A 16,123-nucleotide genomic window follows, 5' to 3' on the forward strand; every position below is an offset into this window, starting at 1 on the left:
AGGAACAGCCCAGATTAATTTTTACATGAAGTAGCTAGGCTAATGAGGAAAAGTTTTTGTGTTGACTATCTGGAAAATTATTTTAGTAACCCACTGCATTTTTCGTATTACAAATACTATTATTTTATTTTATTTATTTATTTATTTTTTAATTATATTTTATTGATTTTTTTACAGAGAGGAAGGGAGAGAGATAGAGAGTTAGAAACATCGACGAGAGAGAAACATCGATCAGCTGCCTCCTGCACATATCCCACTGGGGAGGTTCCCGCAATCCAGGCACATGCCCTTGACCGGAACCGAACCTGGGACCCTTCAGTCTGCAGGCCGACACTCCATCCACTGAGCCAAACCGGTTTCGGCCAAAAACTATTATTTTAAAGGTGTTTTGAAAAAAACATATGCCTGAGGTTCTCTGACCCAAGTAAATGAAGAATGTTTGATACCTTAATTCCTTTTTCTTAAAATTTTTAAAACATCTCCCTCTTTTAAAATAAAATACTAGGCATTTTTGGCATAACTTTTTTAAAAATTGTGGCAAAACGTGCATGACACATAATAAAAATACATATAACGTACAATTTTCCATCTTAATCTTTTGCAAGTGTCCAATTCAGTGACAAGTGCATTCATATCGTTGTGCAGCCATCACCACCGTCCATCCGCTGAACTCTTCATCTTGTAAAACCGAAACTCTGTGCCCATGAAATAACTGCCCATTTCCCTCTCCCAGCCCCTGGCAACCCCCATTCTACTTCCTGCCCCTGTGAATTGACTGCTCCAGGTCAGATAGTCACCATCATCCAGTATTTGTCCTTTTGTAACTGGCTCATTTCACTTGGCATGATGTCCTCAAGGTTCAGCTACGTCATTTTGTTTGTTTGTTTCTTACTGGGGTTTTTTTTTTTTAACCTTTTTAAAAATTGATTTCAGAGAGAGGAAGGCAGCGAGAGAGATACAAACATTAATGAAGAGAGGACCATCAATCAGCTGCCTCCTGCATGCCCCCCACACTGCACATGGAGCCCAAAACCCAGGCATGTGCCCTGACTAGGAATCCTCCTGGTTCAGGGGTCGACGCTCAGCTACTAAGCCAGGCAGTTTCTAATGTAGAAAAGTATAAGTAAAAACCAGAAGCGTCCTGTAAACCTAGTAGCCCTGATAACTCCGATTTGACATTAAAATAAAAAATAAAAATAACATACTCGCATGCTGAGCAAATGTAAGCATAAAACTTCAGGGAAAATAAAATAAAATGCAAAAGCTTCCCCCCACAGTCCCCCTCAAAGCTGACTGTGGTCAGCAGTGTCCTGGCCGTCCCTCTACGCGACTTCCCAGGAAGTAGGGAGGAGAGAGTGTGTGTTCGTCTCCTTATCTAGATAAAAGGAACACTGTTAGCCGCAGTTACGCACTGTTAGGCTACACTTTTCTGCTTAATTTAAATGGAAACTCCTTATCAACACTGCAGGCCGCTCTCGTTCTTTTAAATAGCTGTGTGGGTTTCCTTTCTCACGTTGGATGAGCCATGCGTGGCCTGGGTAACAAGCCATTGGTTATGGTGCCCGGTTGTTCCGTTTCGAAGACCTCGGCGGCACCATGCGCCGTCTCCGCGGACCTGGCCGGTCTGTGAGGCAGGTTCCACCCACACCGCTGCTGGATCCAGCAGCATGGGCCGTTTAAGTTTTGGTGGACATTGCCGACTTCTGGAATGAAAAGAAGCTTTCCAAAGCAGAGAGCTGTTGGGAAGTTCATGAAGAGGATGGTTTTGGTCTGTCCGACAGATGAAAGGGCCGGCAGTTTTGGGAACGTGGGCAAAGGCAGAACTCAGCCTGGGCTGCACAGGGATGGCCACATGTCATACCCCGGCATTCCAGGTCGTGGTTCTCGCCTAACAAAATCATGTCCCCACAGAATTTGTGCTCGGCCTGAGGCAGCAATAAACACTGTCCCTGTAAAATGACTGGCAGGCTGGCACTGCCCCCTGATTGGCTGTGTGCCCTGTAAATCCCCTCGCCTCCAGGCCTCAGCTCTCCTGTCTGCTCTCTGTCACTTGAGGGAGTGAAGTGGCAGGTCTCCTGAGGACCCTCCACCGAGCGGGGGGCAGGGTGTGAGGAAGTCTGACTGCTCAGGGCTTGCAGAGGAGCACACTAGGTCTGGAGGTGCCTGGGTTGCCCGGGTGACGATGGGCAGAGTGCCCTGCTCTGTGTCCTCCCCTCCCCCCTTGGTGAGCACTTTTGTAACGAATTCCCAGGCCTATCCCCATGTTGATCTCCAGCCCAAAGGTCAGGGAACCATGTTTTCTCTCCTCCCTGCTCCCATTGTGGTCCCGAGTCCCCTTGGGGCCTCTCGGGACCTCTGCCACCCTGAGCCAGGCCCTTGCCCCTGCACCCCAGGGCCCCCAGAGCCACCCTCTCCGGGCCTCCTCTGACTCTTGCCTCCCCCCCTCTCTCCCCCCTGCTCTCAGGTGGCTGCTGAGATCTTGGTGAGTGCCGTGGTCTCCCTGTGGGTTAAGGCCTGCCTGAGTGAAGTCTGATTGTGCCTGTGCCTCTGGGCGGGGCTGAGGGGGCAGAGTCAGGCGGTGATTTGGGGTTTGCCTCGCAGCTTCTCTCTCTCCTTTAAGAACCCCTCTGGGTAAAACATGGGCCAGGCAAGTGTTTCCCTGACTTTACCACTCATTTCCCACATGATTTGTGCTACATACCCTGACTTGTGAATATTTCCTTTAAATAGACTCTTTTTTACAACCTGAAATCAGTTATTTTTAAAGGGAAACTTTAAATCAATGTAAATAGACTGTAGCTGGCGAGATCATTGTGGAAGCATAGCTGTGGTGTGTTAAAGTCTGTGTGACACTCCAACACTCGGGAAACACTAGCTGGGCCACTTTTCCCTGCCCGTGTGCACAACACACTTCCCACGTCTTCACGCCCAGTGCCTGTTTGCCCCTCCCCTGGGTCGCAGTCCTCCGCCCTGAGGCTCAGCCCTGTGTGTCAGTCCCCAGGGATCCTGGGAACTGGTGGGGGTTGAGGAGGCCGAGGAAAGAAGAAGGGGCCAGTGTCAGTGCCCCTGGGTGGCTGGGTTAGCCCAACTCCTAACTGGACCCAGGGACCCAGGCAGAGACATGCAAGTGAGAGATAACCAAGGCCTTCCTATGTCTTCCTCCCCACTCCTCGCCCCCACGGTCCCTGCAGGAAATAGCAGACACGTCCAGCAGTGGAGACAAGACCTCCCTGGAGACGCGTTTCATGACGATCCTGTGTACACGCAGCTATCCGCACCTCCGGAGAGGTGAGCCTCCCCCCTCCCCTTCCAATCCGCAGGAAGACCCTACATTTGTCGACCACACCGGCTGGGCCGGACTGTCTGGATTTGAGTCTCCCACTTAGCCCTGGGGCCTTCAGCAAGTCAGTCAGTATCTGTGTCTTAGTTCCCTTAGCTATACACTGGGATGTTAGCTCTACCACACATGACTGCTGTGAGGATATAACAAATGTAATTCACAAAAAGCACTTAACACAGTGCCGGGCACATAGTAACTGCCTCAGTGTTATCATTAGGATTCCTTAGAGCAGTGGTTCTCAACCTTCTGGCCCTTTAAATACAGTTCCTCATGTTGTGACCCAACCATAAAATTATTTTCGTTGCTACTTCATAACTGTAATGTTGCTACTGTTATGAATCGTAATGTAAATATCTGATATGCAGGATGGTCTTAGGCGACCCCTATGAAAGGGTCGTTCGACCGCCAAAGGGGTCGCGACCCACAGGTTGAGAACCGCTGTCTTAGAGTAATCTCCGTCCCAACTTGACACAGGAGGACGGGAGGCCCAGAAACGGGGAGGGGTCCTCCAGGGTCGTTCAGTGAGTTCACAGTAGAGCTGTGACTGGGAGCCACGCTCATCTACTGCCCTGGCCCTTTTCCTAGAACTTGTCCAAGGCTCTGGGGCAGTGTCTGACTTGACACAGTTTGGCTCTGGGCCCAAGGCAGCCTGAGGTCAGAACTTCCTCCCTCAATGATGGTGCACTAGGCACAGCCATACCTGCTGCCCCTTCCCACAGCCTGTGGGCGGAGCTGGATGCGGGGGAGGGCTGATCTCCCCCCTCCTTCTGAGCTGAAGCTTACCCCCCCTCTGGGGCTTCTCTTGGGGCCAGTCTTCCAGGAGTTCATCAAGATGACCAACTATGACGTGGAGCACGTCATCAAGAAGGAGATGTCTGGGGATGTCAAGGACGCGTTTGTGGCCATTGGTAACTGGCGGGGACCAAGGGAAGGGGCTCGGGGTCCAGGGCAGGGACTGGGGATTTGGGCACATGGGCAGATTCCTGAACATGTGGCTGTGGCAGCTGCCTAAGCAACTGGTACCGGAACATCAACACTGCCACTCACTGGCTCCCGCGGTCCTGCCTCTGTGTGATGGAGCGGTGGGCAACAGGAGGGCTTGTTCCAGGCTGCAGGGCAGGAAGAGGAAACAGCTCTCCCTGCAGGAGAAACCAGGAGGGCAATAGCGGGCTGGGTAGGGGCGCAACGTGTGCAGGACCGCAGTGTACACACACACACACACACACACACACAGACACACACACACACACACGCACACGCCTGAGCACACATATGCACAGACACACACACACACATATACACACACACACTCATACTGCGCGCGCACCTTTTCCTCCTCCCAGTACCTAGACCTCTTTGGTTACTCTCTTCTTGCATGATTTGAGTCCTTTTTAAAAATTTACTTTTTTATTTTTCAATTACAGTTTACTTTCAGTATTTCGTATTGGTTTCAGGTGTACAGCATAGTGTTCTGTACTTTAACATAGAACAGTAACATACCTTACACAGTGTCTTCCCCGGTATTCCCAGCACCCACCTGGCACCATACATAGTTATTACAATATTACTGACTATCTTCCCTGTGCTGTACTTTACATCCTGTGACTATTTTGTAACCACCAATTTGCACTTCTTTTTTTTTTAATTTGTACTTAATCCACTCACCTCTGTTACCCACTCCCTGATTTGAGTCCTTGACTTTGAAAACGTCTTTCCTATTCTGGATCTCAGTTTCTCCTTGTTTAGAAATGGGTGAGTGGATATGAGCACAGGTTGAACTTGTGTTTGTTAGCATTAATGAGAAGTAGTATCTTTTTTATGACTATAAATTGCATTACATCGAAGCTCGTGTTTTTTTGTTTGTTTTTTAATCTCACCTGGAGGTATCGGTGGAAGATTTCACATAATTGCCATCAATTATAAGGCACAGTGATTTAGAGATGTTAACATTTTGGAGATGTTTGGAATAGATGAAATAGAGATATTGTTGTTATTTAGCATTCAAATGGGCCTTTACCCCCTGGGCAATACCTAGGGGGCAGTATAGCATAGTGAATCTAGGTCAAATCCTTGCTCTGCCACTTTGGGGAAGTCACGAAAACCCTGTGCCTCAGTTTCCTCCTCTGTAAAGTGGAGAGAATAACGGTATCCAGCCCATAAAGTGGTTTATGTAAAATTTAAATGAGTTAATTATGTGTAGACTGAGAACACTGCCTCCTGGCACACAGAACACACTGGAGAAGTGTTAGCTTTTATTGTTATTTCCTGCCGGGCCCTGTGTGGAGTTAGTCGCACACAGCTTTTGTTGAATCCTCTTGAGGTACTTTTATCAGCTTATTTTACAAAGTGGGGCCTGTAGGTTCAGAGAAGTTACGTATCAGTGGTGGAGGCAGGACTCAAACCAGAGGCTGCCTGAGCCAGAGCTCATGCTTGCAGTCACCAGAACAACTGGTCTTTGGGCACTTTCAGATCTTGGTCTCCTCGTGTTTCTCCCTCTTTCCTCTCTCCTCCCACCTGGAACGAGCCTTCGTGCACACACGTGTGCACACACGCACACGCACACACACCACTCCACATCACTCCACTGTGGCAGGGCCAGGGTCCTCTGAGGCAGGTGAGCAGGCTTCAGGTTTCAGGGTTGGTTGCTGAGGATGGAAGTTTCTGCCAAGTTTGCTCCTTAACCAGATTGACTGAGTCCTGGGCCTGGAGTGAGGGTGGGCTTCTTGGAGGAGGTGACACAACTGGGGATGTGCATGTCAGTACAGCCTTGCAGGATGGGGTGGGGTTGCGGGGATAAAGTAGTGGAGGGTAGATGGGAAACTCCATACCAGGAGGACAGAGGCACAAGGAAATTCATAGTGTGTTCCGAGAACGGGGGAACAAGAGCGATGAGACAGCAAAGGGAGGTAGGAGCTCTGACTTTTAGCCAAGGAGCTTGGGATCAGTGTGGAAGGTAGTAGGGAACTACATACAGAGCTTGGAAGCTCGGGATAAAATGGGACCTTTCCCATGGGTTCCTGAGCCTGTCCCAGGGAGGGTGCAGGACTGACCCTGTGTGACTGTGATCTTGGGGTGCACAGCTCCACCCTCTTGCCCCCTGCCCTTCTCATAGAAATACTTTTATCCAGAGTCATTCTGGCTCTCTGGGACTGGTGTCTGAGACACCCCCATGTGTGCTCTGGAGCCTTGAAATCCCTCAGCAGCCAAGGGCTAGAGACCCCCAGGCCTTGAGAAAGGGCTGGATTGGTACAGCCAGACAGGCATTATCTGGGGACCAGGGGCTGCTGACCATCCTGATTCGTGCTAACACTAAGACTGCCCGGGCAATGAGGGACAAGTTGGTTCCCTACCTCCAGAGTTGCAATGCCAGCACACCTGGGGTGGGGCATGTGAATTTGCATTTCCTCCACCTCCCCAGTGATGCTGTCCAGGACCATTGTCTGAGAACTCTGCTCGAAATATTCCTTGAATCTGAGCCCCTAGGGTGGAGCCTAGCACCTGAGTTTTAAACAAGTTCTCTAGGGATTCCCATGCGCTTAGAAGTTTGGGGCCCAGGGCCTGGCTGGGTTCATGAGGTTTTCTTCCCTTTGAGTCCCTCTGCTCTCCTTTGGTTAGCTACAAGCACCTCAGCAGGGAGTGAGTTGCAACCCAGTGAGAGCCAGAGGAGGTGACATCAGGAAGGGGAGTGAGTGTGCCAGGCCCTGAGTTTGACCCTGGGGTTGGCAGTGACTGGGGGGAGAGGGAGTGGGAGAAGAAAGCCCCGCCCAGAGTCTGGGCACAGCTCCTCTGACCAAGTTCCCTGCATCCCCTCCTCTTCCTGCAGTTCAGAGTGTCAAGAACAAGCCTCTCTTCTTCGCCGACAAACTTTACAAGTCCATGAAGGTAAGAAGACGTGCTCGTCCGTTCCTTCCGTTTCCAGCACGTCCACCATCCCCCAGAGCAGCGCTGTGACAGCTGGGTTCCCATGGGATGTTTGGCAGCATCTGCCCTGTGTCTGGCTCTAGGATCGTAGTTCTCAGCCCGTGGGGGGAGGGTGGCCCAGCCCCGGGAACATTGGCAGTGTTCTGCCACATCTTGAGCGTCACCGCTTGGGGAGTGACAGCTGCTTGCACCTGGTGGGTAGAGGACAGAGGTTGCCAACAGCCTACAGTGCACAGGAGAGATCCCATAGCAGAGAATGATCCGGCCCCAGGGGCCAAGGTTGAGAAACGTGCTCTGGGGACACGGGGCTGAGTGAGAGGGACACAGTCTGCCCTCTCAGAGCTCACCTTCCAGCAGCTGTCACAGTGCCTCCTATGAAATGATCACAAAAGGTAGCAAGTGCTCAGCTCTGGGTCTGGCCCTGGCTTCCCAAAAACCCAGGCCACGCTGGCCACCCTCTCAGCCCAGTAAGTGGAGTCTCAGCTGCTGACAGAGCCTGGGGAGGCTGCGTGGTGAGAGCGAGCTGAGAGCCCGATCAGCCTGCAGTCCCCAAACATGACACCATTTACTTGGAACTTAACCATGTGCCAGCTCTGACTCCTGAGCTCTCGGGGGCAAAGTGGGCCCCAGCTGCCCACACAGTCCCTGCACTGTGCCTGCTCCTTGAGCCTTGTGTTCCAGAGCTGCTGTAACAAGTGACCACAAATTGAGGGACCACAGAACTTACTCTCTCATGTTCTAGAGGCTGGAAGGGCAAAGGGAAGGTATTGGCAGGATTGGTTCCTCTGGAGGCTTCGAGGGAGAAACTCGCTGGTGTCTCTAGCTTCTGTGGTTGCCGGGAATCCTGGTGTTTCTTGGCTTGTGGATGAATCCCTCTAGTCTCTGCCTTTATCTGGATCTGCTGTGTCCATGTCCATACATCCTCTTCTTTTTTTTTTTTCTTTTAAATATATTTGTATTGATTTCAGAGAGGAAGGGAGTGGGAGAGAGAAAGAGAAACATCAATGATGAGAGAATCATTGGTTGGCTGCTTCCTGCACGCTCCCTACTGGGGATCAAGCCCAAAACCTGGGCCTGTACCCAGACGGGGAATCAAACCATGATCTTCTGGTTCATAGGTCAATGCTCAACCACTGAGCCACACCAGCCGGGTCATCCTTTTCTTATAAGGACACCAGTCACTGGATCGAGGGCCACCCTAACCCAGTAGGACCTCAACTAATTACATGGGCAAAGACCCTATTTCCAAATTAGTCTCATTGTAAGGTTCCAGGTGGATGTGAATTTTGGGGGTACACTCTTTACCTCAGACAAGCCAGTTTTGCCTGTCTGGTCAGCCCTAAGCCCAGGGGGATTGGGGTCAGGACTGTTTGTGGCAGACAGAAGCAGGAAAAGGGAGAGAGGCAGATAGACACCCTTTATTCCTTGCCTGACTTGGCTTTGTTTCTTCTCCTGCCCTGTGTCTCCCTCATGCCCGGCTCTACCAGGGTGCCGGCACGGATGAGAAGACCCTCACCAGGATCATGGTCTCCCGGAGTGAGATCGACCTACTCAACATCCGGCGGGAGTTCATTGAGAAATATGACAAGTCTCTCAACGAAGTCATTGAGGTGAGGAGTAGGGGCTAGAGGTCAGTGGGGAAGGGGGTGAGAGTCAGATCCCTGAACATAAGATTTGAAGCCCTTTTTATTCCCATACTCTTTTTCTCAATGACTTACCTCTGAGGACAGCCAGGATGTTGCTAAATGAAAGACCTGCCTCATTGTTTACACCAAAATAAATTCCAGATGGTTCAAAGGTTTATAATTAAAGATTGCCAGATAAAACAAGGGCCTTTCTTTTTTGCTTTTTAAAAATTGTTACTGAACTAGTATAATTTACATACCATAAAATGCACCTGTTTGAGGGTATAATTTTAAAAATATTAGTCAATGCAATGAGTTGTACAAGCATGGCCACAATCCAGTTTAAAACATTTCCATCACCTGCTATGGTACTCGTACCTGTTTACCTATTTCCACCCCCAGCCCTGGGCAACCATCAAGCGACTTCCTGTCTCTGCGGAGCTGCCTTTTCTGGGTATTTCCTATCAATGGAATCACGTAATATGTGGTTCTTTTGTGTCCGACTCTTTTCACTACGGAGCCCATTTTCTTGTCTTTGGACTGACCAGGGTCTTAGTTTGATGCTGTACTTGGTTGACAAGACTGTGGGAAATCGCACAGGCAGTTCCACACAGATTGGTGGGAAGGTAACGTGGTAGCATGTCTTCAAAGGGGAGTTTGGAGAATTTAAAATTCAAGACATTTACATTTTGGACTTGGTATTTGTGTGTAGGAATTCGTTTTACAGACACAGCCGTACCTATTCCCAAAGGCACGTAAAGGAATGTTTATGCCAGTATTGTTTATAGTCACAAGAGTGGAAGCCCTCCATACAGGACTGCTTAAATACCTGATGTATATCCCTCTGGTAGAATAAGATACAGGCGTGAAAAAGCATGAGGAGACTCTATGTGTTGGTTTGAGATCTTCTCTTAATTCAAAAAAGTATGGTCCAGATAGTGCGGCTGTTGCATATCTGTTTCTGTGTAGGAAAGGGATGTCATATACACACGTTTGTAGATGCACAGACTGCATGGAACGTGGGCAGCTAGGAGGAGGGACATCGAGACCATCAGGATTGTTTTCACTTACTGGGCTCTCCCTCTGCCTCTGCCAGGGTGACACCTCCGGAGACTTCATGAAGGCCTTGCTGGCTATCTGTGGGGGCCAGGACTAGGGCGCTGGCTTTGACGGGCACCTGGGCCGAGACACGGTCATCAGCACCAGCCACCGTGACCAAGCCTGATTCTCCAGCTTCAGAGACTAAGGGAGGGGCAGGGTGGGGGGAGGGGGGCAGGGGTGGGCTCTTGTCGTCAACTGGGGTTTAGGAAAGGCTCCCACTCCCAGGGGCCACGGAAGGCCCAGCATGGTCACTCCTCACATCTGATTGGCTGAAGAATGGTAGCCCTAGATTCTGTCCACCTCTATTCCCCATCTTCTTCCTCCACCCTTCTGTCCCTGCCACAGCCCCTGCCCTAGCTTGGGCGTTGTCAAATCCAAAAAGATATTGAGCCTCTGTCTATGAAATGAGTGACGTGTGTGTTTTGAATGGTGGGGCCTGGTGGCAGGTGCCGATTGAGTGTTCTTGGCAGCGGGGAGGGAGGGAGGAGTAAAGGTCTTCCGGCCAACAGTCCTGCCACCTCTTCAGCTCCCACCTCCGTCCAGGTGGTTGTGCTGGAGCACTGAACCAGGAGTCCGGATACCTGGGTTCAATTTTGCATCGGCCACATACTTTCTTTCTGACCTTGGGCCCATCTCTTTCCCCTCTCCATTCGCTGTTTTCTCGTCTACAAAATGAGAGGGTTGGGCAAAGAGATCTTGGCTTTTCTTCTAGCATTGACCTTCAAGGATGTGCCTCCAGATCATTCTCTGTATACTTCTTTCTTTGAATAAAAAGACACACATAAATACGTTCCCAGTGAGGACCTGCATATTTGACCTTGAACCTGCAGCCTAGATTGTCCTCATTGGAGCCTGCCCAGGAGTGAGCGCTAGCTTTATACTCTCTCCTGGGGATCCCAGAGGAGAGTCTGAGCTCTGGGTCTTGGGCCCCCTCTCCCCCTGCTGCTTGGACGTACGTTTGTCTGTGTGCTCTTCATCCATTACAACCAAACCCAAACTTCCTCTTTTGAACTCTTCAAGGGCACCAGATGTGATCGTGATCTGGGGAGGCCTGTGGAAAGTTTCCACTTTGTGAAGATCACTGATAAGCAGTAGAATCAACAGCAATTTCTCTGTCTCCCTTCCCCCAGCTCTGCTTCTACCCTGAGACTTGGATCTAACGTTGTCCAGTGACATGGCATGACAGTGCCTGCTGCTGGAGGGCTCTGCTCCCTGTCCTGGCCGTCCTGGGAGTTCATTGTGTCTATAATGTAGCTGCTGTGCAAGGGCCGTGGGTATTGGGAGACTAGCTGGGTCTGGTCTTGTCCCTCCCTCAATGTGTGACTTTGGACTAGCCAGTGCCCTCACTGGGCCTCCGTTTCTTTATTTGTACATTGAGGGGTTGGACCCAACAGTATTGAAGAGCCCTCTCTTCATCTCTGACAAAATGAGTCTGAAAGTAAGACAATTTACCTTGTGTCTTCTCCACTTCCTGTCTTCCACCCCATGGTGAGCCCAAACCCCATGAGAGTCAGCTGAGTTTTTTGGGGTATTTGCCCAACTTAATTTAACTGTTACCAAGAGATAACAAAATGGTTAAGAGTTGTGGAGTCAGACCTTTAACATTAACTGTCTGTGAGCATGTCATCTCTAAGTCTCACTTTTCTTATTTGTAAAACACGGCCCCCAATTCTGCTTATCTCATACTCTGTGTGGGGTGTGGGGTGAAAGAGGTGATGCGTGGAAGTGTGGAGTGGGGTCCTTTATGGCACCACCTGCCCTGAGCCAGGCCCCATTGTAGGAGCTGAGAGGTGGATCCCAAGATGTTTTCTGAGCTTTGTTCTCAAGAAGTCAGCTGCAGGTCACAGAGGCATCCGAAGCTAAATATGACATTTGCTTAAAAATATGTTCTGGTGGGAAAATACGCTGGGAGTGGAAAGGAAAGAGCAATGGGACCTGAGGGAATAGAAGTTGGGAGGCCCCATGAGGCTGAGGGAACACACAAGTGGAGAAACTAGGACTTGTAGAATTCCTAGAAATCAGGAATGAGGACAGCTCTGAGCCCTCGTGCTGGACAAAACACTTCTAATTTCCCAACATGCATTTTCCACTTAATTTTCTTTGAGTTGGGTAGATTGTATTCTAGGACTGGTCAGTAGTAGAAGGGGGACCCTCAAGGTTGGTGGGGTAAGGTAGACCAGATTAGAAATGGGAGTTCACATCCAATTATGGAAGGCATGTATGTCCAGATTTTATCTTATAACCCAGAGGGGAGCCTTTCTTGAGAAGGGAAGGTGTGCATCTAGCCAGGCACTTAAGGAAAACATGAAGGGCCCTGGCCCATGTGGCTCAGTTGGTAGAGCATCATCCCATGCACCAAAAGGTTGCTGATTCTATTTCTGGTCAGGGCACATGCCTGGGTTGCTTGATTCTCCGGTAGGGGGTGTGCAGGAGGCAGACAATGAATTCCCCTGTAAGGGGTGTGCAGGAGGAAACTGATCAGTGTTTCTCTCTAAAAATAAAATTTTTAAAATTAAAGGTAAAAAAGGAAACATGAAGGGAGCATGGCCAGTTGGGAATCTAGTGCAACAATCCCACTAAGACCCAGGTGCCTGCAGAACAAACCACATTTTTTTCTTGGAGATGTAGCAGAGGACAGAGTAGCCACTATTGTGAATCCAAGGTACTTCACTCATTCATTCATTCATTCATTCATGCAGCATATACTTACCGAGCGCCTCCTATGTGCCATGCTATGTGCTCGATGCTAAAGATGTAAAAAGTTAGATCCAATTGGTCCTAATCATTACGAGCTTCCATTTGAGTGTTCCACCCACCTCCCTTCAAAACACCTGTATCAACTGATAACAGACTGGAGATCGCTTCTGTGGCCAGAGTTCAAGGGAGAGAAGTGGGGACTAAATTAAAACTAAAAGGAAAGAGAAAGCAGAAGCCCAAACCGCACTGTCTCAAAGTGGGAGAAGACGACGATGGTGGTGAATGTTCTGAATGTGGAAGGGGCCTCAGAAATTCTCACCTCCCTCTCCGTTGCAGCAACTGTCACTTCCACAGAGAGGAAGCAATGGGCCCAGGTCACAGCAATTTAGCAGCAGACAGAACTGGGACCCTGCAGTCCCGGCCCAGCTTCAGTGCTTTTATAAACTCCCTGAACGTTCGTTCTCCCACTTCCTTCTTCTCCTCCAAGGGGAGGCTTCAACCAAGAGCCATCCTATTTATTTATATAATAAAACTTTTTTTTTTTTTGCCCTGACCGGTTTGGCTCGGTGGATAGAGTGTCGGCCTGCGGACTGAAAGGTCCCAGGTTCAATTCCGGTCAAGGGCATGTACCTTGGTTGTGAGCACATCCCAAGTGGGGGGTGTGCAGGAGGCAGCTGATCGATGTTTCTCTCTCATCGATGTTTCTAGCTCTCTATCCCTCTCCCTTCCTCTCTGTAAAAAATCAATAAAATATATATTTTTTAAAAAACACTTTTTTTTTAACATCAATATGAGAGAGAGACATGACCGGGGTAGGGGATTGAGCCTGCTACCGAGGACCCTTCAGTCCACGGGCCGATGCTCTAACCATTGAGCGAACCAGCTAGGGCCAGACCCATCCTCTCTTGAGCTCCTCGCTGCTCCCCTGCTGCCTTGAGCCATGCATTTTCCCTTCAAGGCAAACCCTTTTCACAAGCTCTGGACTGGGATGTGCCAACCTTGGTCTCCGGGGCCACAGGAAATGCCTGAAGAAAGTGGCTGGTTGGGAGGGGTTGCCCTTTGAGTCCGAGCACAGAGCAGCTGTTTGGGAATTGCCACTGTCACATTTCCTGCCATTGGAGAGCAGTGTGGGAAATACTGGCTCTTTAACCCCCATCCCCCCCATCCCCATTCACTGTGCCAGAGAGAGTCCCTGCCAGAGGCATCTGGTGGGAGAAGCTTTTCCACAACCATTCCTTTGCAGTAGCGTCGGGGGGGGGGGGGGGGGGGGGGCGGGGGTGTCACCCCATTTAATGAGGACACTGATGGTCCAAGTGGGGAAGCAAATTGCCTGAAGATTGACTGAGCGGGAACTGGCCTTAGTGGTCATCCGAAGCAGCCCTCCCATTTCATAAGTTTGGAAATTGCGGCCCAGAGAGCAGGACTGTGGCCCTGGCTGAGTAAGGGCTAGATCTGGGGCCAGCACCTGCCCTGCTCTCTCTGCTGACATATCCTCTTCCTCTTCCTCCTCATGCGGAAGCCAAACTGAGCCCACAGACAATAGGAGGGAGAAGTGTCAAGTTGCCCAACCCAAATTTCAGAACCCAGAAGCGGTAAATTGGCGCTCCAACAGGCCTCTCCACTCCCCTCAGACCTCAGGTTTCCCAACGCAGACTTCCCCGCTTTACGTTTGGAGTTAGGCAAGTGGGAAATTCTCGTTGAATAACAGCCGTCTGCTCAGTGGTTAGATCTACAGAGGCAGGCAGGTGGCCTCAAATCCCAGCAAACCGCTCAGACATAGATAAGTCATTTGACCTCTCCGTGTCTTGATTTCCTCATCTGTAAAAAGGGAATGACAAAGGTTTCTAACTCACAGGGTTGTGAAGACTAGACCACACTGTCCAAGATACAGTAAGGACTCAGCTCTTTGTTATTAATAAATGGACTAGATTCCAGTCCGTGGAGGAGAACGGGGTGGGGGAGAGTCTCTTCCAACAGTCTCTGAGGACTACTGAGTCCCTACACTGTGCCACTAACCCTCAGCCAAGTGGAGAAATATTTTTAGAAAAATTCAACCAAGCACATGGCAGCAAGTGGTACCAAGGGCAGAGGCCACAGATTAACCACAGAGAAGCAGAGAGCGGCTCCCTGGAAAGAGGCATGTCCAGGCACCTTGAAAGATGTGTAGATATGCTTCCAACAATGAAAGATATTAAAGGTGGGTGGGAGAGGCCACGGCTGGAATAAGGGCACAGAAGTGGAGGCAAGGGGAAGGGCCCCTGGGCCTTGGGCCCCACACCCAGTGTGCGAATACCATCTGGAAGTTCACAGAGTCTAGGCGAGAGTGTGGACTTCACCCGGAAGGTGCTCGGGACGAGACTGGTGTGATTAGAGAGGCCCTTTAGAAAGACGTGTCTGTGGAGGAGATGGGCCCAGTGCCTGGGAGACCACTGGACAGGCTTGTAGTCATTCCCCAGATGTGGAGGCAGGAGGGTCTGAGCCAGAGTGGAGGAAGCAGAGATGGAGAAAAGAAAAGAAAACGAACACACGGGGCAGCAAGAAACCAAGGGAACTGCCCAACTGGCTTTGGGGAATGAGCGAGGGAGGCAGCAGTGAAGCCAGGAGTCACTACCTGGGAACCCAGAGGCAGGAAATGCTTTTAGAGGCAGGATGTGAGGCCCAGGCCCCAGGTGCAGGCCACCCCACTGCCCTCTCAGCTAAGGGAGGATGGAGGAAGCCCTAAATCAGAGCCATGTAGGAATGAGCCCTCCCCCCAGGCCCAGCTGTTGTAGCGGTTTCCAGAACATACATTTCCTTCTGTGGGAGGGTCTCGCCCCTTCCTCCCCGCTACCACCATCTGCCTATTGTGCCACCAGCTGCAGTCAGAACCCTCTAGTGCTACCCCATTGCGATGGCCTTGGCCTGGATGGAGATAGCCATGGGCAGGGATGGGAGGGCCTGGACACAGAGATTCTAAGCCAGTGCTGGGCCAGCGACTCCCATTCCCACGCTCCCATCTATTTGGTATCCACTCAAAGCCTGTAATGACTACTTATCAGACACACGGGATTCCAAATCACTGCCAGTCATATCCACAGGGACACACATTGGTGGCCACATAGAGAAAAATAAAACGATGAGGTCCACACATACACTGCTGGTAACAATCAGAAAGACTGGTCTGTGGTCCGTATATGTATGACTGACCACACAGGAAGCAGCTCACACAAGTACCCGCACTTGCTTTTTCACACACTCACTCTTCTTGGCACACAGCCTCGTGTGCAGCGCACAGCCCCAGAAGTCAGCAGCCCGCTGTTCTAGTGTATGTGCTGCGATGGGCGGATAAACAGATGTGGGGCCTAACTGTCCTGCCAAGACTCTGGTCCTATTGCCGCCCTGCTCTGGGGAGGCAAGGCCAGCTCCCTGGAGAGCCAGGCAGTGATGGGGTCAGCCTTGG

General features: G+C 50.5%; 1 protein-coding gene across 2 annotated transcripts in view; it reads left to right on the forward strand.

Moving 5' to 3' along the window:
- ANXA6 (annexin A6) overlaps positions 1 to 10,139 on the forward strand; it is a 48,581-nt gene extending 38,442 nt beyond the window's left edge. The window contains exons 21-26 of one of the 2 annotated variants that reach the window (XM_070414575.1): positions 2,465 to 2,482; positions 3,192 to 3,288; positions 4,153 to 4,248; positions 7,164 to 7,222; positions 8,749 to 8,871; positions 9,983 to 10,139. In XM_070414575.1, the coding sequence (XP_070270676.1) occupies positions 2,465 to 2,482; positions 3,192 to 3,288; positions 4,153 to 4,248; positions 7,164 to 7,222; positions 8,749 to 8,871; positions 9,983 to 10,042 (453 nt within the window). In that variant the 3' untranslated portion in view covers positions 10,043 to 10,139. The remainder of the gene's footprint in view (positions 1 to 2,464; positions 2,483 to 3,191; positions 3,289 to 4,152; positions 4,249 to 7,163; positions 7,223 to 8,748; positions 8,872 to 9,982) is intronic. The other variant, XM_070414576.1, reaches the window with a different exon arrangement.
- Positions 10,140 to 16,123: the final 5,984 nt, after the last annotated feature.

This window comes from Myotis yumanensis, unplaced genomic scaffold, assembly GCF_028538775.1.
Source record: "Myotis yumanensis isolate MYYU_CA2020_CCGP unplaced genomic scaffold, mMyoYum1.0.hap1 SCAF_5, whole genome shotgun sequence".
In the NCBI taxonomy this organism is placed as follows: Eukaryota; Metazoa; Chordata; class Mammalia; order Chiroptera; family Vespertilionidae; genus Myotis; species Myotis yumanensis.